General features: G+C 34.6%; 1 protein-coding gene across 4 annotated transcripts; it reads left to right on the top strand.

Annotated features, from left to right (window-relative positions):
• The first annotated feature begins 200 nt into the window (after positions 1–200).
• On the top strand, positions 201–19,688 carry LOC105038880 (70 kDa peptidyl-prolyl isomerase). Of its 4 annotated transcripts, none has more exons than XM_073261654.1 (7): positions 201–597; positions 697–783; positions 17,902–18,127; positions 18,218–18,451; positions 18,545–18,924; positions 19,003–19,104; positions 19,192–19,688. In XM_073261654.1, exons 1-3 carry the CDS (start codon positions 411–413, stop codon positions 18,039–18,041), a joined length of 414 nt encoding a protein of 137 aa, XP_073117755.1. In that variant the 5' UTR covers positions 201–410; the 3' UTR covers positions 18,042–18,127; positions 18,218–18,451; positions 18,545–18,924; positions 19,003–19,104; positions 19,192–19,688. The 4 variants fall into 4 exon arrangements, 3 of the variants coding, with proteins under 3 accessions (XP_073117755.1, XP_073117763.1, XP_073117758.1); XM_073261662.1 differs by having other exon boundaries at positions 202–597; positions 17,902–18,451; positions 19,192–19,323; positions 19,390–19,688; XM_073261657.1 differs by having other exon boundaries at positions 202–597; positions 17,902–18,451; positions 19,187–19,688.
• The last annotated feature ends 1,901 nt before the right edge of the window (positions 19,689–21,589 follow it).

Genomic DNA, 21,589 nt, shown 5'->3' with positions numbered 1-21,589 from the left:
TGTCCAGACATTTATGGATATTGGGCCGGCCTGGTTTGGGCGGTCCAGGGTAGTTGGACAAGAACTCCGAGCCAGCGAGAAAGGCCACGAATTCAAAACCACAACGGATCGTTAAAAAGCCTATTCGGTTTCATTCGCTCCGTCCCACTCCTAATCCTATCTTAATAATTATTATATAATATATAATAGGAAAATGGTGATTCCGAGATATCGGAGAGAGGGAGAGCCCGCTCTCTGGAAGCATCGTCGCTCTTCTTCTCCGTCCGTCCAAAAGAACTCTCTAGAACCCAATCCCCACTTCCATAAAAACCTCCTCCCATCTTTTCTTTTCTCGCGTTCTGAAATTCCAATCCAATCGCTCTTTACTTCGATCAACCCTTTGATCTTTCCCTGAGCTTGGTGTTTTGGAAATGGAGGAGGACTTCGATCTCCCGGCGGGCGAGGAGGAGATGAACGACCTTCCCAACGATGACTTCGAGCCCAACCCCATCCTTAAGGTCGGGGAGGAGAAGGAGATCGGCAAGCAGGGCCTCAAGAAGAAGCTCCTCAAGGAGGGCCAAGGCTGGGAGACCCCCGTAGTCGGCGACGAGGTCGAAGGTATGCATATTAAAACCAAAAAATCAATAAAATGGGTTTTGCTGCTTTGTTTTTGTTTATCAAAATTTGATCTTTTTGGGTGGTGTCGTTGGATTGCAGTGCATTACACTGGGACGCTGCTGGATGGCACAAAGTTCGACTCGAGCCGTGATCGCGGGACGCCATTCAAGTTTAAGCTTGGCCAAGGTGAGCTTTTTTTTTTTTTTTTTTATTGGCCTTGAATTGAAGTTTAAATGGGATGATTATTTGATACACCGTCAGAGGTTTGAAATGGGTTTTGTTTGTATTGTGTTAGTTGTGAAGCGTATGATCACGTCTAATAGATTTATTGCATTAGATAATGATGATGAATTGGTCTGTTAATTTTCGCTATGTTGGTTTTGTTAGACAATTACTTTTTCAGCTGTTGTGCTTGAAGGAAAAACTAGGGCAGCATGCAAGCTAGAACAAAAGTTTTTCATACAAGCAGCGGAATGAAATTTATCTAACATGCAACTTCTAGATCTCATCTCATGAGATCATCTCTTTCTTAAGATCTATATGCAGCAAATAAAATTATCAAACATAAGCATGAAGATCTTATCTTCCCCTTTGTGCGGGTAGATATTTACCACAGTTTGATGATCGTGGATATTTCTTTTCGATTTTTTTAGAGCTGCACGAGTGTCCGACATCTACAGATATCCACGGAACAGATCTAGGAAAGCTTCTCTTTGTTTCTTCACCAAGAAACCAGCAAGCATCCCAAGGAAGAAGAATAAGAGAGAACTTCTCTCAAATCAACACCCTGAATCTTGGCGCATAGAAGGGAGAGGACGCCCAACCCTTGGGCATGGAAACCAAAGATGCCCAACCCCTTGGGCGTGGAGGCATGAAGAAGAGAAGAGAGAGAGAGAGGGCATGGACACCAAGAGAGAGAGGGGCGGCATGGAGGCTTAGATTGCTTCTATTGCTTCTTGTTTAGAGATCACATCTCCAGATCCTTTTATAGGTCAAAAGGAGTCCTACTTAGTTTAGGATTATGATCAAATCAGATCCTTATCTCATAAAAAATCTAAAACCAACTCTTATTAGGAGTCTTGGACACCTCCCACTTGCTCTTTTTAATGCCAAAATCAGATGGGGCATGCGCCTCATCTTCCTCTCCTTTTCTTCGTCACAGTAGGTCAAGGGGGTGCCAACTCTAATTTTGGTGTTAGTCCAATTTCTTTCCACTTTAATTATAAGAAAAAATGAACTCTTGGCTGTTCATAGTGCATGCATTTGACTTGGTCCAATTCTCATCTCATAAGGATTTAAGTCTAAAGAAAAATTTAGGTTTAACCATATGCTAGCATAGTATTTCTAAATTTAATAGGATTTTTCAAATTTAAATTCAATTGGAACTATATGAGCCCAATTGTACAATCCTAGATCAAATCTCTTGATGTGTGATCCCATAGGTTCAATTCTATTTGATAGTAGGATATATTGTGATCTCCATCAACAATATCATTAATTTTTTTTAATGGATTGGAATTCTTTCTAATTTAGTCAATTTGAGAATTATGGATCATCCGAATAATTCTCAATTGATTTTACGATCCATCAGTGACACCTAGCAGTATGTAGTGGCAACCCAGTAGAACTGAATAGATGAACCTCTAGGTGTAGTTGCTGTGTAATTCGATTCTTCTATCGTGAGTTCCGACAAGATTAAGGTTATGGATAACTCGTCAATCTGATCTTGTCGTATGTAAGATTCAATCAATCTGAGTTCTTAGTGAATCTTTATGAAACTTTTTTTCCATCATTCACACTTGCCATAGCTATGGATTTTCGAACTCAATTTTATGATTCTCATAGGACTTCTCCTTAACTATCAAAATCGATAGATCCCATATAAGTACACATCTATTCCTACAGTGAACCTACTGTAACCAACATACACCTCAAGATTCTATATGACTAGGAGATCGAATTATAGTGTAGTCAAACTATAGCAATTTCACTGTGAATAACCGAGGCACCGCAAGTCGAAGAACTATTTATATTATTGCAACATCGAGTATGTCATGATGAGAAGGTAGATATCCAAGTGACTATTTGTGTTGGTCACGTTCAGCGCCCTTATTCTCTAACAAGTACCTGCACTCTCGCTCAGTGTCTCCACACTATAGATTCGAGACTCATTTATCTATAAAAAGGCGATTCATGCACCAACCTATCTGAATCGAACACTGTCCTCATGATGATCCCACGGTCGGGAGCAGTTTATGAATTAACCACCAATGATACATGTCTCAAATTTTTAATTTTTGAGAATTTGTGTCGTAATCTTGTTAATTCATTGGACGATTCATAGATACATTACACAATATGAATGGATTAATAACTCGAATTTTATTTTATTAATAAGTCAAGATTACAAATAATGTCTTTAGAATGATTATATATGTCGGCCTAATTGACTTCTAGGACATACATCTAACAGTATTGCTTTGCAGAAACAATAATTTGTAGTATTCTGTCAATTGACAATAGATTGGTCTTGTGATCGGAAGGGAAAGAAGAAGGATCCAAGTTAGATAAGTGATCTCTCATAAATTCTTTTTATGAAGATAGTATCTGTAATTGTGACATTACTGGAAAACAGTACATACCATCTTGGGTTGTGGGTGTTCATGAAATTGCATGGAAGACATTTTTCTGTGGCTGCTGTACTTTGGTTGCTCAATCTGTTACTTGATTTGGCTAGCCGTAACTTGTTTGAGCATATTGAATTGAGAGTTGGCAACATTGACTTGGAAGAATCCTTGCATACATTGCGATGCATTTCATGCTTCCTTGGAAGGAAAACTGGATCCATCAGAGTCCTTATAATAATAATAATAATTAAAAAAAAACATTAATGACAATCCTATCTCTTTATCATCACTTGCTAGTTCATATCATTCAGTGTTTTGTATTGTTGTCAGTTAAGTTAGCCAGCCATCACATTTGCATTAATGAGAATATAGATCAGATCTTAAAGTTTTTGAATTATCGTTGTCAACTAGGCCTTTCAAAGAAGTATTAACCATGTATAGCTCCTTAGCATTGACATGTTATAGCTCCTTAGTGCTAAAGCAAGCTTTATGAATTTGATAAAAAGTATTGCGCCAGTGTTGACATGGTCTCTCTTTTTTATGTTTTCTGATCTTTATTTTACGGATAATGTTGCATGCTAACTCTAGCTAGTCACTTGCCTGATGATTTTTTTTAAATTTTTTTTTTCTTTTAGTATTGTGATAATGCTTTACTACAAAATTTCTGGTTACTTTTTGCATCAACGAGGTTATAGTAACCAGAAATTTGTCTATGCTGGTTAAGTGGATGCAGTGATTACTCCAATTTATAGCATGTTATTCATCTCTTTCTATTGATTCGAGTACAGACATAAATAATATGGTTGCCATGTGTTTCAATCCAATCAATTTTTCCTGATTACACCACCAAGAGCAGCCAACTGGCAATTCTGGAAGTTTATGAAGTTGAATACTTATTTATATTGTCCGAGAGCTTGAAAATGGTAATCTTATGTCATTTAGTGTCCTTATTTCTGAGAGAGATTCTATAATCCAATGTGCACCGAGCTTTCTTTTCTGTCTGTTTGACCAGATTAAAGTCCAAAGAAAAAACTGTAAATGTAGGATATAAAAAGAGAGATACATATGTATGCCTCAAATTTAGTCATGGGTATGTGGCTGTAAAGCTCGGGGCCAAGTCATGTTTTAGAAGCTTGACTCAAGCTCAAACCAATGGCATGCTTAGTTTTGTTTCACCAATTGTTCCTTGAGTCAAGCTTGAAAATATATTAGTTTAAAAAGCTTACTGCTCAACTGGCTGATTTATGAACTGTTGTCTCAAAAATTAATTTTGATGATCACAAAATATTTGAGAAGAGTACCAATGATTTTTGTCCTTGGTGAAGCTTAAATGTGGATTTCAGAAAATTCAAGAATTTTGAATTGATAAAGATGCATGGAGAAGGCTCAAGTTACAAATTCATCAAGTTGGAGATGAAAATGGTGTTATTCGAAAGCCTAAGTATATTCAAGATAACTTCGGATCATTTGGAGGTAATTTTGGAAGTTTCAAAAATTAAAAGTTGAAGAAAATTTTTTTTAGGCAAAAAGGGACGGTCCCTAGGTCATCCTTTTTCAAAAGGGATACTAGCATGCTGAGTTTTGGATTGGCATACAAAAAGGGATGATCCTTTTGCTAGAGGACGACCCATGGGGCGACCTCTGCTATTCCTAGGCCCAAAATAGAAATCCTATTTTGCAGTATAAAAAGGGACGACGTTTTTTCCAAAAGATGACCCATGGATCGACCCTTGAGATGGAAATATGCGTAACGGCTAGTCTTTTTAGCCCATTTTTGACATATTTAATGCTCCCTAATCATTCTCCAACGGCTCTAAATGGCTACTAAACTTTCTCCAGTACTGATTGAAGATATAAAAGTATTCAAAAAGGAGAGAAAACATAAGAGAAATCAAAAGAAAAAGAATTGAAAAGAAATTTCCGCTCTAAGATAAAGAGCATTCATGTGAAGCTCAACCACCTCTCAAAAGGAGATTCAACTCTTCATTCTATCTGAGGGTACTCTCAAAGACTTCTCCTATATTGAGTAAAGTGTATTTTAAAGTTTCATTGTGCTCATTAAATAGCTAAATCTGATTTACGTTTTCATATTTTTTGTTCTTGCTTGCTGTTTTGTATATAAGTTTTGGGGAGATTTCAAAACTTGAGAAAGATTGATTCGAATCTTAAATCGGAGTGTATTGGATTAGCTTGTATTTGAAAAATAAATGTCTAATTTGGAAAGCTAAGGTCGGTGGGATCCAATGTTGTAATCGTTGTATACGATCAGTAGATTGAAATTTTCAAATAGAAGTTTGGAAAGTGGATGTAGGTGCAAGATTGGTACCGAATCACTGTAAACTCTCTTTGTTTATGGTGACTTATTTACTCTTCTGGTATCTTTATGTTATTTACTTGCTTACTAGTTTCATTATTCAATACATTGTTTATTATTGCCACTGCATATTACACTTCACACTCTTAGCACATTTTTGTGGTTTACTCTTTACTTAAAATTTTTAACAATCCAATTCACCCCCTCCTCTTGGATTGCATAGCTAGGCAATAAGTGGTATTAGAGCCTGATGCTCTAGCCCTTTTTTGATTTCACCGTCAAAAGCTAAAGATCTATGGCAATCCAAGTCGGTGCTTTACTTGCCGAAGGGCAGTTCACAAACTGACCTCCATTTTTCAATGGGTCCAACTACACCTATTAGAAAATTTGAATGAAGATTTTTATTCAAATACTTGACTATGACATGTGGAGTATCATAGTCAATAGACCACACACACCCACTAAATTAATTGAAGGTGTGGAATCAACTAAATCCGAAAAGGAATGGAATGAAGTTGATAAGAAAAAGGCTCAGCTCAATGCTAAAGTTATGAATGTATTGTATTGTGCTCTAGATGTAAATGAATTCAATCGTATTTCAACTTAAAATTCTGCTAAAAAAATTTGAGATAGATTAGAATCACACATAAAGGTACTAATCAGGTCAAACAGTCAAAAATTAATATGCTTGTCCACAAATATAAACTCTTTAAAACAGAACCTGATGAGTCTATTAATCAAATGTTTACTCGTTTTACTAATATTATAAATGGTCTTAAAAGCTTAGGCAAATCTTACTCTAATAGTGATCTTGTGAGAAAGGTTCTTAGATTTCTACCAAGAGCATAGGAAGCAAAGGTCATCATGATTCAAGAGGCAAAGGATTTCAATGTTCTACCTCTAGAGGAGCTTCTCGAATCGCTGATGATGCATGAATTGACCATGAGACAACTCAATGAAGAAGACACTAAGAAAAAGAAAATGATTGCTCTTAAGTCCACTACTCAAGAGAAAGAGGAATTGGATCAAACTGAAAATGATGATGAGGATGAAGAATTAGCATTCATCACTCGAAAATTCAAAAAATTTATGAAGAAAAGAAAACAAGTGATAAGAAAAAGACCACTAACAAAGGGAGAGCCAAGCAAAGAAAAAGATAAAGAGCATCCTCTTATATGTTATGAGTGTAAAAAATTGGGTCACTTCAGATCGGATTGCCCACAACTCAAGAAGGCCCCTAAGAAATTCAAAAAGAAAGTAATGGTGGCTATATAGAGTGACAACAATGATTCAAGCTTCAACGAAGACACCCATGAAGAAGCAAACTTGTGTCTTATGGCACATGAAAATGAGATAATTTTTGAATCTTCAAGTGAATTTACTTTTGATGAACTTTAAGAGGCATTTTATGACTTATTAGATGATCTAAAAAAGTTAGGTCTGAAAAACAAAGAACTGAAAATACAAAATCAGGGTTTGTTAAAAGAAAAGGAAGTTGTTTCAAATGAAAACAGAATCCTAACTCAAAAAAATCAGAACTTAAAGATGGAAGTAGCTAAATTGAAATCAATTGTAGAAAAGTTCACTTTAAATTCAGATAAACTTTAAATGATTCTTGACAAACAAAGGATGGTGTATAACAAAATCGATTTTGGTTATAACACGCTGAAGAAATATAAATTTTTTAAAAATATTTTTATGAATTTTTCTCTTGATAAATTATCAAAAGTTTTATATTTCAACTGTGGTAAAACAGGTCATAAATCGTATACATGTCTTTTTAGTAAATTTGGAAGCTCTAATGTAAAAATGGTATGGGTTCCAAAAGGAACCACAGTAACTAATCAAAAAGAATCCAAGAAAGCTTGGGTACCTAAAGTCAAAACATGATTTTCTGTGTAGGTGTGTCTTGCAATCTATGGATTGAAGCAAAAATAGTATCTTGATAGTGGGTGCTCAAGACACATGACGGGTGATGAATCTCAATTTATTACTCTTGATGCAAAAGATGGAGGGATGATCACCTTTAGAGATAATGACAAAAAAAAGATCATCGGCATAGGTAACATTGGTATCACTTCCTCCAAATTCATTGAAAATATTTTATTGGTTGATGGCTTTAAACATAATCTTTTAAGCATTAGTCAACTTTATGATAAGGACTTTAAAGTAATTTTTGAATCTTCAATATATATTGTAACTAACCCCAATGATGATGGCATAAAGTTTATTGGACATAGGTATGGTAATGTTTACATGATAGATTTGAATGATCTTTTCATGCAAAACACAAAATGTTCGTAGCAATGAATACCAAAATCAATGAGGCTAGTTAGTTTTGGCATCGTAGATATACTCACATTAGTATGAACTCTTTCTCAAAACTTATCAAAAAGGATTTGGTTGTTGGTTTGCCTAAATTGAATTTTAAAAAAAATGAAGTTTGTGATGCAAGTCAACTAGATAAGTAAACTAGAATTTCATTCAAATCTAAAAATATAATTTTAGGCCACTAAAATTATTGCATATGGATTTGTTTGGACCTACTAGAACTACTAGCTTAAGTGGTAAACAATGTGGTTTTGTAATTATCGATGATTTCTCTTGTTTTTATGGATTCTTTTCTTGGCACATAAGGATGAGACATTTTCAGCTTTTTCTAAATTTTATCGGAAGGTTTCAAATGGAAAAAGTTTTTCAATTCTTAATATTCATAGTGATCATAGAATCAAGTTTGAAAATTATGATTTTAAAAAATTTTATGATGAAAAAGGAATTGAACATAACTTTTTTACACTTAAAACATCTCAACAAAATAGGATGGTAGAAAGAAAGAATAGAATATTTGAAGAAATGGCTCGTACCATGCTATATGAAAGCAACCTTCCAAAATATTTTTGGATGGAAGCAATTAATACGACATACTATATCTTAAACCGTGTCTTAATTAGATCCATCTTAAAGAAAACACCTTATGAACTATGGAAAGGAAGAAAATCAAATATTGGATATTTTTATATTTTTCTTTGCTAGTGTTTTGTTTTAAATAATGGCAAAGATAAATTAAAAAAATTTGATGCAAAGTTCGATAAAGCTATCTTTTTTTGGTTATTCCTTTACTAATAAAGCATTTAGAGTTTTTAACAAAAGGACCTTAGTTGTAGAAGAATTAATACATGTAGTCTTTGATGAGACTAATGATCTTCCATCAAGAAAGAGAGAAGTTGTTGATGATGCAGATCCAATTGTGGAAGGGATCAATGAACTCATCCTAAAGGACTTAATGCTCCAAAATGACAAAGAACATAAAGATAAACATGATGATGAGGGTGAGAAACAACATGATTAACAAGAACAACCTCAAGGTACAAATGATCTTTCAAGAGAATGGAGGTATGCTCACAACCATCTCAAAGAACTTATTATCGGTGATCCTATACATGGGGTAAGAACTCGTTCATTACTTAGAGATGCATGTAATCATTTTGCTTTTATTTTTCATTTTGAACCAAAAATTATAGATGATACTGAAAAGATCATAATTGGATTAATGCAATGCAAGAAGAACTTAATCAATCTGAAAAAAATAATGATGGACCTTAATAGCTAGACCTAAAGACCATCCCATCATTGGAACTAAATGGATATTTAGGAATAAATTAGAAAAAAATAAAAATATAATTAGAAACAAAGCAAGATTAGTAGTTAAGGGATACAACCAAGAAGAGGGAATTGATTTTGATAAAATTTTTATACCGATAGCTAGATTAGAGGCCATTGGATTCTTGTTTGTTTATGCATATTTTATGAACTTTAAATTATTTCAAATGGACGTTAAAAGTATCTTTCTAAATGGATATATATATATATATATCTAAAAAAGTATATATTGAGCAACCCCCTGATTTTGAAAACTATGCTTTTCCTAACCATGTTTTCAAATTAAATAAAGCCTTATATGATTTAAAACAAGCATCTAGAGCATGATATGAAAGACTAAGTAAATTTTTGTTAGATAATAATTTTTTAAGAGAAAAAGTAGATACTACTATTTTTATAAAAGAAAATCATGATGACATCCTAATTATTCAATATATGTTGATGATATCATATTTGGGTCTATTAATAAAGCTTTATGACAAGATTTTGTCAAGCCCATGCAGGAGGAGTTCAAAATGAGCATGATAGGAGAACTTACATTTTTTTCTCGGATTTCAGATCAAGCAAACGAAGGAAGGAATCTTCATCAATCAAAGTAAATACAGAAGAGAGCTACTAAAGAGATTTAGGATGGAGACTGTCAAGACTATCGACACCCCTATGAGCCCTTCGTGCAAAGCTTGACAAGGATGAAGGAGGTAAAAGTATTGATTTAAAGCTTTTAGAGAAGTATAATAGGTTTCTTGTTATATCTTACTATTAGTAGATCTGATATTATGTTTAGTGTATGTATGTGTAAGATTTCAATCTGATCTCAAAGAATCATACTTAAATGCTGTTAAAAGAATCTTAAAATATTTAAAAGAAACTTATACCTTAGGCTTATGGTTCTCTAAAATTCTTCAATAAAATTAATAGGATATTCAGATGCAGACTTTACTGGATGTAAGTTAGACAGAAAAAGTATTAGTGGAACTTATCAATTTTTTGGAGTAAACTTAATCTCATGATTTAGCAAAAAGTAAAATTTGATGGCATTGTCTATGACGAAGGCTGAATACATTGCAGTCGAGAGTTGATGTGCCCAAATCTTATGGATTAAGCAACAACTCGAGGTCTTTGATGTCAAACTGAATAATTTTCTCATAAGATATAATAACATTAGTACAATAAATTTAACCAAAAATCTTATTCAACATTCAAGATCCAAACATAGAAATAAGACACCATATTATTAGAGAACATGTTCAAAACAATGATGTGATACTTGATTTTATTTATTTTAAAAAATAATTAGCTGATATTTTTACAAAGACATCAAGTGAAGATAGATTTTGTGAAAGTAGAAGAAAACTAAAAATTTTAGATCCTTATGCTTAGTGCTATTTTTTTGATCTCATTAGATTTTTTTTAAAATTTTTTAGGATATATTGATGTAATCACTTCTTATAATCATTTTTTGAAAATCAATAAAAATATGATTTTTTTAAAAAATTGAGTATGCTTAATGATTGTTAGTTGCTTAATATTTATACTTATTTACTTGATGCATTGTACACTCTATTTATAAATCTAAGGAGGAGAAAAATATAAAGCTTATTTTTTTAAAATCAACTAATTATACATAATTTGGAAGAAAAAAGAGGAGCATCAAGAAAAATAAATTTTTTAGCATTTATTATAAAAAATCAAGGAAAAAAATATTATTGAAACATTAAAAGAGAAATCTTTTTTGTAACTAAATAGAAGAAAATATTTTGGAAGTTAATAAAAATAAAAATTATTAATGATCATTTATCTTGATCTATTTGTATATTCTTGTTGTTCTATTCATTTGATATATTTTTAAAAAATTATTATTATACTTAAAAAAATTTATTGATGAATATTTATACTTTGATTAGAACAAACATAATTTTTTTTATTGGACTTATTCATTCATATTTTGCATGATTTGATCCTATCATCATTTTTGATAATGTATTAGTATCAAGCCGAATTTGAAACATATTTTTATATTTTGCTATAATTGATCATTTTTGAAAAACAGATTTAAAACTTGCTCTTCTTAAATCTTCAAGTGGTATTAAAAGAAAATTGAGTTAATTTTCAAAATAATTGGTACAAAGATGATTATTTTTAAAATTAGTATTGAGAAGTTTTTTCTCAAAAAATTTTCATACTTGGTATCAAATAACTTATTCTTGTCTTGCATTATATTACTTTGTCTTTTGAAAAAGGAAAGAATATTTTAGTCTCAAATATATTTTGCATTGATATATTTTTGATATGATACTATTTGAGATAAATTTAAAAAATTCATAATTTTTTGAAACTTAATGGAATGATACCTCTTAAAGAAAAGGAAGAAATATCTTTTGAAAAGATAAAACATATCTTATGTCTGATTTTGATATTCTAAAATCTTGAGTTTTGAATAAGCTCTATCTTTCTTAAATTTTGACACACTGAATTTGAGAAGTATTTTTGAATCTATACTTTTAAGAAAGGAGAGTAGTGTTATCGAGTTTATATAAAATTTAATATTACACAAAATAAAATATATTTTTTAAAATTGATAAAATTTGATTTAAATTTAGGAAAGAAAGTAGTTTTATTTTCTTCGCTCTCAATCCTTATTTTTTTAAAAAGAAAGAAGTCTTATTCTGAATTTAAAAGTTAAACTCAAGTTTAATTTGAAAAGGAGAGAACTCAAATTAAATTCTGAAAATTGAATATCTTTAGATTTGAGTCTTTGTTTGATTTTGTTGCTGTCAAAAGGGGGAGAGGATATGTGATGAGTATGTTGCTTGAAATGAGCATATATATATATATATATGTATGAAATTTAGTATCAAATGCCTAAAATCTGAATATAGATAAATTGAAACCTTTATGAAGTATCTGTTCACATATGTTGATTTTGTCACTTCATGATTCATATTAGCAAGTTAATTGAAACACATTATGTTTAGTTATTATGAACATGGTTATGTGATCCTTATTGTATATTTATAGATTTGGATATGGATGTTATATTTTGTACTAGTTTGATGTATGTTTTAATATTTTATTTTATTGGATGGAACTATAAATGTTGATTTTTTTGTATGTATTGATGTATTGGGCTGACATTATATGCTTATGTGTAAACTCATTATGATTAATATACTCTATTGAAGTTCTATCTCTTATTGATGTGAACTCATGTGGTACTTTAGCTTACATTATGTAGTAAATGCTAAATGTGACTCTTGTTGGCACTATCTTCCATATATCTTATTTGGTTATTCTCTTGTTATTTATGCAGCAGGTTCATTATATTTAAACAAATAGGAGGAGTAGTTTTTAATTAAGAATGTAATTTTTTTTTACCTATATTGATGATGTCAAAAAGGAGTGGTATAAATCAGTATTATATCTTATAAGCAGAAATATATGCAATGTATGTAACTATATCAAATTCTGAAATTTCTGCATCATGTGTAAGGACCATAGCCCCTAACTACTCTTCTAAAAAAAAACTGCCTAATAAAAGTTAATACCTTGAAGAGATGCATCAATTGAATACATATGTATATATATTGATCTCAAGCTCATTTATTTTAAATGGCACTATTTTACTCCAATATTTTATATGCTTCATTTTACTTATGCTCAAATATTTTGTCATCATCAAAAAGGGAGAGATTATTATCTCAAGAATTGATTTTGATGACCACAAAATATTTGAGAGGAGTACTAATGATTTTTGTCTTTAGAGAAGCTTAAGTGTATATTTTAGAAAATTCAAGAGTTTTGAATTAATAAAGATGCATGGAGAAACCTAAGTTGCAAATTTATTAAGTTAGAGATGAAAATGATATTATTTAGAAGCCTCAAGTATATTCAAGTTGATTTCAGATCATTTGGAGGCCATTTTGGAAGTTTCAAAAATTAAAAATTGAATAAAATCCTTTTTGGGCAAAAGAGGGCGACCCTTAGGTCATCCTTTTTCAAAGGGATGCTAGCACGTTGAGTTTTGGGTTGGCACACAAAAAGAGATGACTCATGGGACGACTCTTTTGTTAGGAGATGATCCATGAGGCAACCCTTGCTGTTCCTAGGCCCAAAACAGAAAGTCTATTTTTGCAGTCCAAAAAGGGATGACCCATGGGATGATCTTTTTTCCAGGAGATGACCCATGGATCGACCCTTGAGATGAAAATGTACGTAACGGCTAGTTTTTTAGCCCATTTTTGGTGCATTTAATGCTTCCTAATCATTCTCCAACGGCTTTAAACGGCTATTAAACTTTCTCCAACACTGATTGAAGGTATAAAGGCATTCAAAAAGGAGAAAAAATATAAGAGAAATAAAAGAAAAAAGGATTGAAAAGAAATTTCAGCTCTAAGATAAAGAAGTATTCATTTGAAGCTCAACCACCTCTCAAAAGGGGATTCAACTCTTCATTCTATCTGAGGGTGTTTCCAAAAGCTTCTCCTTATTCAGTAAAGTGTATTTTAAAGTTTCATTTTACTTATTAAGGAGCTAAACCTGATTTACATTGTTATATTTTTTGTTCTCGCTTGCTGTTTTGTATATAAGTTTTGAGGGGTTCCAAAATTTGGGAAAGGTTGTTGCGAGCTTTAAATAGGAGTGTATTGGTTGGCTTGTACTAGAAAAATAAGTTTCTAGCTTGGAAAGCTAGGGTCGATGGGATTCGACTTGTAATCGTTGTATACGATTAGTGGATTGGAATTCTCAAGTAGAAGCTTGGGGAGTAGATGTAGGTACAAGGTTGGTACCGAACCACTATAAATCCTCTTTGTTTGTGATAACTTGTTTACTCTTCTTGCATCCTAGTGTTATTCACTCGCTTACTAGTTTCATTATTCAATACATTGTTCACTATTGACACTACACATTATACTTCACACTCTTAACACATTTTTGTGGTTTACTCTTCACTTAAAATATTGCATAGCTGGGCAACAAGAATTATGCATCAAAATATTGCTTGAGCTCAACATATTTTTTCAACTTGACAATTCCGGACGAATCACTTAGCCAATGCTGTTAATGTTCTAGAAAACCTTCCACAACATATCTTGCTAAAGAACAGTATGTTTGTACTTGTGACTAGTATTAAACCTTCAGGTCCTAGATCTGATGAATATCTCGTCGATCTTTAACTACTGTGGTAGGTGACGATGGTTTTTCTTAGGAACAACTCATTATAAGTGTATTTTATTCATGCTTTTCATAAGTAGAGCAAAATGGAGTACTGGACTTGGTTGTGTCTGCACACTAGGGAAAGAGAAGAAGCAAAGAGATCCAGTCTAAGCATAAAAGATTTCACGTCCCTGCACTCAAAAATGGGAAAACAGTGTGATATTTGAATCTGTGTCTCATTTACCTGGCATTCTGCAGATTTGGTGAAATGAATTCCCCATGCAATTATCCCACACCAAGTATGTACAAACAACAGGAACCTTATATGGTACAGTAGTTCTAACACTACTCCTATATGACATCCATCCAGAAACTGACTTTGTGGCGTTACTTTTTCTTTTTTTGAAGAAAAATTTACTGGCAACAATTATTAAAGCAAAGTTGCATCAAAAACCTGCAAAAATATCTTTTGATCATATGACTTATCTCATGGACAAAAGAATTGAAATGAATGCACAACGCAAAGATTATTATGAGGTTCTTGAGACAAAAAAAAGGGGGGGAAAAATTAAAAGAACAAAGATCAGAACACTGCAGTTATAAGATATTTTGTAGATACTAGCGAGGCAACTATAAAATTTATCTTCTCAGCAAGCAAAGCATGAGGGTCCCATCTTGCAATGAAAAAATGACCAGCAACTTGACTATAAAAATCTTGTGACTATGCAAAGATTGAGGCCCCACATTGCAATTGAAAAATGGCAGTGATGAGGCCTTAATCTGCATGGACAAAAAGATTAACTACAAAATTAAGGGCGGTTGAGGCTTGGTCCGTTGTCAAACATATTGATTGAAAGAATGATCTATAAGCATTACTTATGAGCAGCACATAAATGACAACCAAGCCGATTTTCTCATTCTTTCCAGCTGAATGCCTTGAAGAAGAATTCCTCTCTTTCTGATCTATTCTGTTGGAAGAACAGTCTGATATAATCTCTGGTACCATTTTGGAACTTGGAACTTGTGTGCTACCTTCATCATTGCAGATCTTGACCCTCTTTTCTCGATGATGCTGTCTTGTGGTCTTGTGCATTTTCTATTTGTTGTTTGCTTTCAAGATTTACTTGATAAAGAGGGGCTCTCAAGGAACAACGAGGTTCTTCGCAATTAGAGATTATTACCTCCTCAATGATCTCAGTGGACTCATTAACTGATTATGAAGAAGAATCACTGCATTTTGGGTCCTGCATTGGTTTGATAGATCAGGTTGGCTACTGGGTTCAACATACATTATGGAAGAGGAGGCCTTGGGGAGATTCACATTTTTGACATTGTTAAGTGAAACTGCATCATCCATTATTAATTTAGAAGCTTGCAAGTTCTTTTGTGTTGGGGCATTGATGGGTGGTAAAGCTTGTATCAGAAGGCAATTCTTCAGTGACGTTTCTTTTCATATGAACTGCACATATGTGACAATAACTAACAAGTAAAAATCTACTTGACCATAAAACAAGTCGTAGCCTGAAAAAAAGAAGGAAAATTTCGTCTGCAGACGCCTGCCTATCATACACTACATGAAGGCAGAACTGGCATGGACGCTGGACACCAAAACTGTGAGAATCTGGCAAAAAATATGCATGGAGTAATCCACAACATGAGCTGCTAGGCTGAATGATCGAAAAAAAGCTACAAAATACTCCACCTGGAGGAAGCCTCTCATCAGGAGAAACAAAGGGGTCTTTGTTAAATTACAGAATTTTGATGCGGTTAATCTCAAAAGTATTTCCATTGGAGAGCGACTCTAGCAAGGATCAGTGGAAAGAGAAGATAATATTATATGGTGGTGATTATAAAATTCAAACCGTGTCTATATGAACCATCCATATTAAGCAGATCTGACAAAAATACAAATATAATTACTTAAGAACTTTAAAAATGAGTATTAAGAGATATAATTTTAGATTATTTATATATGTATGGTTTGAATTTTACGATCACTACTGTATAAATAATTAAAGTAGTAGCAAAGATTATTTATCTAAAAAATCATCTCATAAGCGAACGCCGTTTGATATTTTGATCACTCATTTTTTATTTAACGATCGAAATTATCCCATGCTAAATTGATCATGATAATGATGTTGATTGAAGTAAAATTTTAATCGTATACTATAAATATCATTGAGATCATCATTAAAAATTTTGGGATCCATCGGTGGTAGATATCTATCAGATCATCAAGCGGTCATTCGTGGCCATCGAAATCGAATTTTATTGATCAACATAGTTAGGGCTATTGGATCGAGACGGTCTTTTATGACAACACTCTAATGATAATTACTTAGATAATGAATGATGAAGAAGAACTTTAAATTTTAAAATTATACCATATTTAGAGAAAAATATAAAATTTATATTCTACCTATGGCAGTGGTTATTCATAATCGCTGCCATATGTCTATTGCAGTGGTTATGCATATGTTGCCATAGGTCACGTATGGCAGTGGTTATGCATAACCACTGCAATAGTTGGCATATGATAGTGGTTTTTAAAACCACTGCCATAAGTTAGGTCTTTTTCCCAGCCCATCCCTTCTTCTTCATTTTGCATCGGCATTTCCGTTTTTCTTCTCTCTCTCTTCTCTACCCGAGCCTACCCTCTCTCTATCGGCCCATCCCGCCGCTGTCCCCTCCTTCTAGCACCGCTGCCAGCTCCCTCTTCCCCGGCCTCTCTTGGTCTCGTACCCCACCTCCCTCTTCCCTGACCTCCCCCGACCCTGCCTCCCTCTTCCTTTGGCCTCGCCTCCCTCGGTCTCGGCCTTCCTAAGCCCCACCTCCCTTTTCCCCCCGACCCCACCTCCCTCGGCCCCGGCCTTCCTCATTCCCGCCTCCCTTTTCTCCGGCCTCGCCTCCCTCTTCCCTTGGCCCCGGTCTTTTTTGGCCTTACCTCCCTCTTCCCTCGGCCCTGCTGTCGGCCCCTTTTGCCCCAGCACCCCACCTCCCTTAGCCCCGGCCCCCTTTGGCCCTATGCCGTGCCCTGCTGCCGCCCCCCTTTCTTTAGTGCCGCTACCGGTGACCCCCGTAGCTCTGTGTGACCCCTCTCCCCGCGGCTGCGGGTATGACTTCTATTTTTTTATTTTATTTTATATTATTTTTATAATTATATTTATAATTATGATATGATAATATTTAATAATAATTATGTTATAATAATTATGTCATAATAATATTTAAAGAAAACAACCATTGACGGGTTCTAGGCCTTACCAGTGGCTGTGGGCTATACCGTCGGATTCTGGGCCAGTGGGTTCTGAGCTATTGGGTTCTAGGTCGAGCCGATGGATTCTGGGCCGTGCCAGTAGGTTTTGGGCCATGACTGCAGATTTTGGGCCATGCCGATGGATTTTAGGCCATGCCGATAGGTTTCGGATTGTCGGGTTTCGATGAGTTCAACATCTTGGTATAAATGTTAGTATTTATTTATTGATGCTCTATTAATATTATTGTTCAATAATATGTTATATTGGTTAATGTTCATTAACGTTGTAGGTCACAATGGTACCAAAACGCCATCTAGCTTTCACTCTCGCCCCTCGGGGCTACGTGGAGCTCCACATCTGGTGACTACCGGAGCATACTCCATCCACCTCTGCATCGGTTTCGACTTTGTGGGCACTATCGACTTCTAAGTCTCCATCAACAGTCACATCTCCGGCACATACTCCACCCATCGATGAGACTCCATCAATATTTACGTCGCACGATACCAGTGAAAGTAGATTTTCATTGTATTAATTAATTAATTATTATTTTTTATATAGTTATTGCACACTCTTATATATTCGTAATATATTTTCAATGTAAGTGCATCATCCAATAGGACATTTCACAATCCCATACACATGCCGCATATGTGGAACTGCCAACATCAGGTCATGGTGGAGTACGATCAGGAGGGGAGGCCAGTAGGGGAGACCGCGTGGGAAATGCATTTCTTTTTCAAAGTGCTTGTAAGGCGATCTAACACATTCCCGTACTACTCGTAGACTTGCGATTGATGGACACTGGTGTCAAGGATCGAGTGTGGAAGGAGATTTGGGTAAGTGTATCTTAATTATATAATGCACGTGATATGTTTATACTATGTTTGATTAGAATAATTTCGTAACTGACTTCTGATAATTTTGTGCAGACGAGGTATGACTTTTCAAATCATAAGAGGGCTTGAGATATCCGACTGCAAAAGATTGGAGAGTTGTACCGAAACTACAAGGTCAAGCTCCATAGAGGATGGCTAGAGCACCGTAGGGACACTGAGGAGCTTGTTCCTTGGACCAGGACTGTCCCCCAAGTCAATAGGAGGAGATGGTCCGATATTGGAGGAGCCAGGAGCTTCAAGTTTAATTGATAACTTGTAAATTTTTTATTACACTAACAATTATATTTAATTTTAACTTATGTGATTTAAATACTTTTTAGGCAGCCTTCCATTAGAACTGAAAGAACTGGGCTACTCAAGAGTACACACACATTCTTGATCATGAGTCTATGGCCAGTCATGTGCATAGAAAGGTAATGAATTCTGACCCTTAGTTTATATTGAATTATTATTTTTTTGCATATTTCTAACAAGCTGATGAATTGTTATAGTTAATGAGAGAGGGGGTGATGCCCATCCGTAGCACCATCTTTTGATCCAGTCGTAAAGGCAAGAAGGGCAGGCTGATAAACGCCGTGATCGGGAGGAATTTTGTAAGTAATAACTAGAGTATGATTAGTATGATTAGTATTATAATATTTCTTATGAGATTTTATTTAAATTTATAATTACAAGAGCAGTTACACATGCTTGCGAGTGAGGATCCGGACACATCTAGCCCCCATGATCATCTGTCTCAAGTCTTAAGACTTGAGCACTCTAGGAGGATTCGTTGCAAGCTCGGACATCTACCGATGAGCTACTGGTCTGAGGTGAGCATCTCCTCACACGCTTTCGGGATCATCAGTCGGGAGCAGCTTGATGAGGTCTTGGTGCAGGCAGCTCAGGCTCAGGAGCGCGCATCTCAGCTACAGAGCGTTATGTCCGCTATGGTGACATAACTCTCTGCTCATATTGAAGATGATTTTTCGAGCATTCAAGACATGTTGGCCAGTATTTCAGCTTCAGCCCCTCTAGCTCCTGCTCCTACTCCAGCTCCTGCTCTAGTCCCTCTCAGTGATGACGAGATGTTTGGAGAGGAAGATTTAGATTTAGTAGATTTTTGATAAATTTTATTTTTATTTAAAAAATATTATAATATAATTTGATCAGTAATAAAATTTGAGTATTTGAGACATATTCTTGTATTATTATTGAGTTTTATGTGAAATTTTTTATTCTTTCAAGTTTTAATTTAAACAATTATATATTGAACTATATTTATCAAATAAAAAAAGATAAAAAATAATAAATTTATATATTTTTTGCTATCCAACAGTCTACGGCAGCGGTTGCATAACCGCTGCCATATCTGTGTCAACCACTGCCATATATCTGTGCCAATCACTACCATAATCTATGACAGCAGTTCAATAACTGATGTCATAATCTACGGTAGCGGTTCAATAACTGTTTCCATAATCTACGGTAGCGATTACAAAATTGCTACCATAAAAGATATAATAGCAGTTTTCTTACTACTGCTAGAGCATCTATAGCAGTGATTTAAGAACCGCTGCTATAGATGCTCTAGCAGTAGTTAGAAAATCACTGCTATAGATGCTATAGCAGTGGTTTATCAACCGCTGCTATATACTGCTGTGATAGATCCGATTTTAGTAATAATTCAATAACCGCTGCTATACTCATGTACGGCAATAATTACAGTAACCATTGTCATAGACCTACGGTGACGGTGATAGTGACAGCGATTGTGAAACCACTGCTGTAGGCTATGGCAGCAGTTTTTTGGCTACTATAGTGGTTTCGAACCGCTGCCGTAGCCCTGTCCTGTAGTAGTGAGCCCATGTCCACTCCAAGTTTTAATCAAGTTAGATAGAACTTACCCTATTCATATCAGATACCTGGTAGGTCAGCTACAATTGCCATACCTACCTATCATGGTCATTGTAATCTCTCTAATGCAAGATTTGAGTGCAGCATAGTGAAATAACGTAGACTATTAAATTTGTAACACTTGAATCTACCTTTACTTTTGATTTGCAGTAATTCCATAAACAAACTTGACCTCCCACTTATTATTATTGCAATTTCTGGAATTCTTTGATATACTAAAAATGACACAAAAAGCCCTAGCCCCATGTGATGTTTGATGACATACTATTCTTTGGACCCTAACTTCAGTCTCTCATCATTATTAGGGGGAAGTTATCGTACTCTCTCCACAAACTACTTCCATATCAATTTCAAAGAATTTTGAGGAGCTTCACATATCATCATGCTGAAAATGTGTAACAATGCAAAGAATTATTTCCATCAAACTCTTAGAACTCCATTTGCTACTTTTAGTACCTGATATCAGTTGAATCATCAAAGTTTAGTCATTGTTGCCATTGAGAGCCGATCTAACTAGGCTGTTGAGCTGGTTGGTGTGCTAGAGGGCTCGATGAGATGCTAATGAATCGATGGAATTGACTGAAGATCTCGATGCACCTCCCTAGCTAGTGGATGGTGGTCACCAAGACTCAAATATGATCACCACCAGGCATATCACACTTGAGTGTTGACAAAGCAAGGAGGTCATAATCATACCTTTGGTCCCACATGAGGCCTAGTCTTGAAACATCACAAATAGAGGAGTCCTCTTTCGGAGAGTGTCTGGTGAGGGATCCTTTGATAACTAAGTCAGATAACTCTCAGAAAAATAGTGGAGATATTGTGAGAGTAGCAAAGTGACGAGAACTCAAGAGTACTTGAAGATAGAGTGAGACTTAGAACTCCTAATCTGGAACTTAGAACTTACTTGAAGAGTTCTCCTGAAGTAGTTTATATAGGTGAGGGTCGATATCTGTCATTGTAGAATCTTGGGACATGCGAATCACCTGTTCTAGATAATCATTTGTATGTTCGAAAGGTATTGCATGATTAATTCTCTCATGCACCAATTCCCATGTATCTCATGATTTTAGAGATCATTTACCATTATGGACTAGCTATAGCTAGATGGGAAATTATTTAGACATCTCCATGTGCCCCTAGACTGATCATGTGGCAAGAGCTGGTTGGTTGAGATGAATG

Source organism: Elaeis guineensis, chromosome 1 (genome assembly GCF_000442705.2).
Source record: "Elaeis guineensis isolate ETL-2024a chromosome 1, EG11, whole genome shotgun sequence".
NCBI lineage: Eukaryota > Viridiplantae > Streptophyta > Magnoliopsida > Arecales > Arecaceae > Elaeis > Elaeis guineensis.
This window is presented reverse-complemented; position numbering and strand designations above follow the sequence as displayed.

What these genes read in the sequence shown, in the direction of transcription:
- LOC105038880 (XM_073261654.1), top strand. Translation starts at nt 411, where the DNA reads ATGGAGGAGGACTTCGATCTCCCGGCGGGCGAGGAGGAGATGAACGAC. An exon ending in AGTCGGCGACGAGGTCGAAG is followed by an intron (nt 598 to 696) that starts GTATGCATATTA and finishes GTTGGATTGCAG; the next exon opens with TGCATTACACTGGGACGCTG. An exon ending in CAAGTTTAAGCTTGGCCAAG is followed by an intron (nt 784 to 17,901) that starts GTGAGCTTTTTT and finishes TTAACGTTGTAG; the next exon opens with GTCACAATGGTACCAAAACG.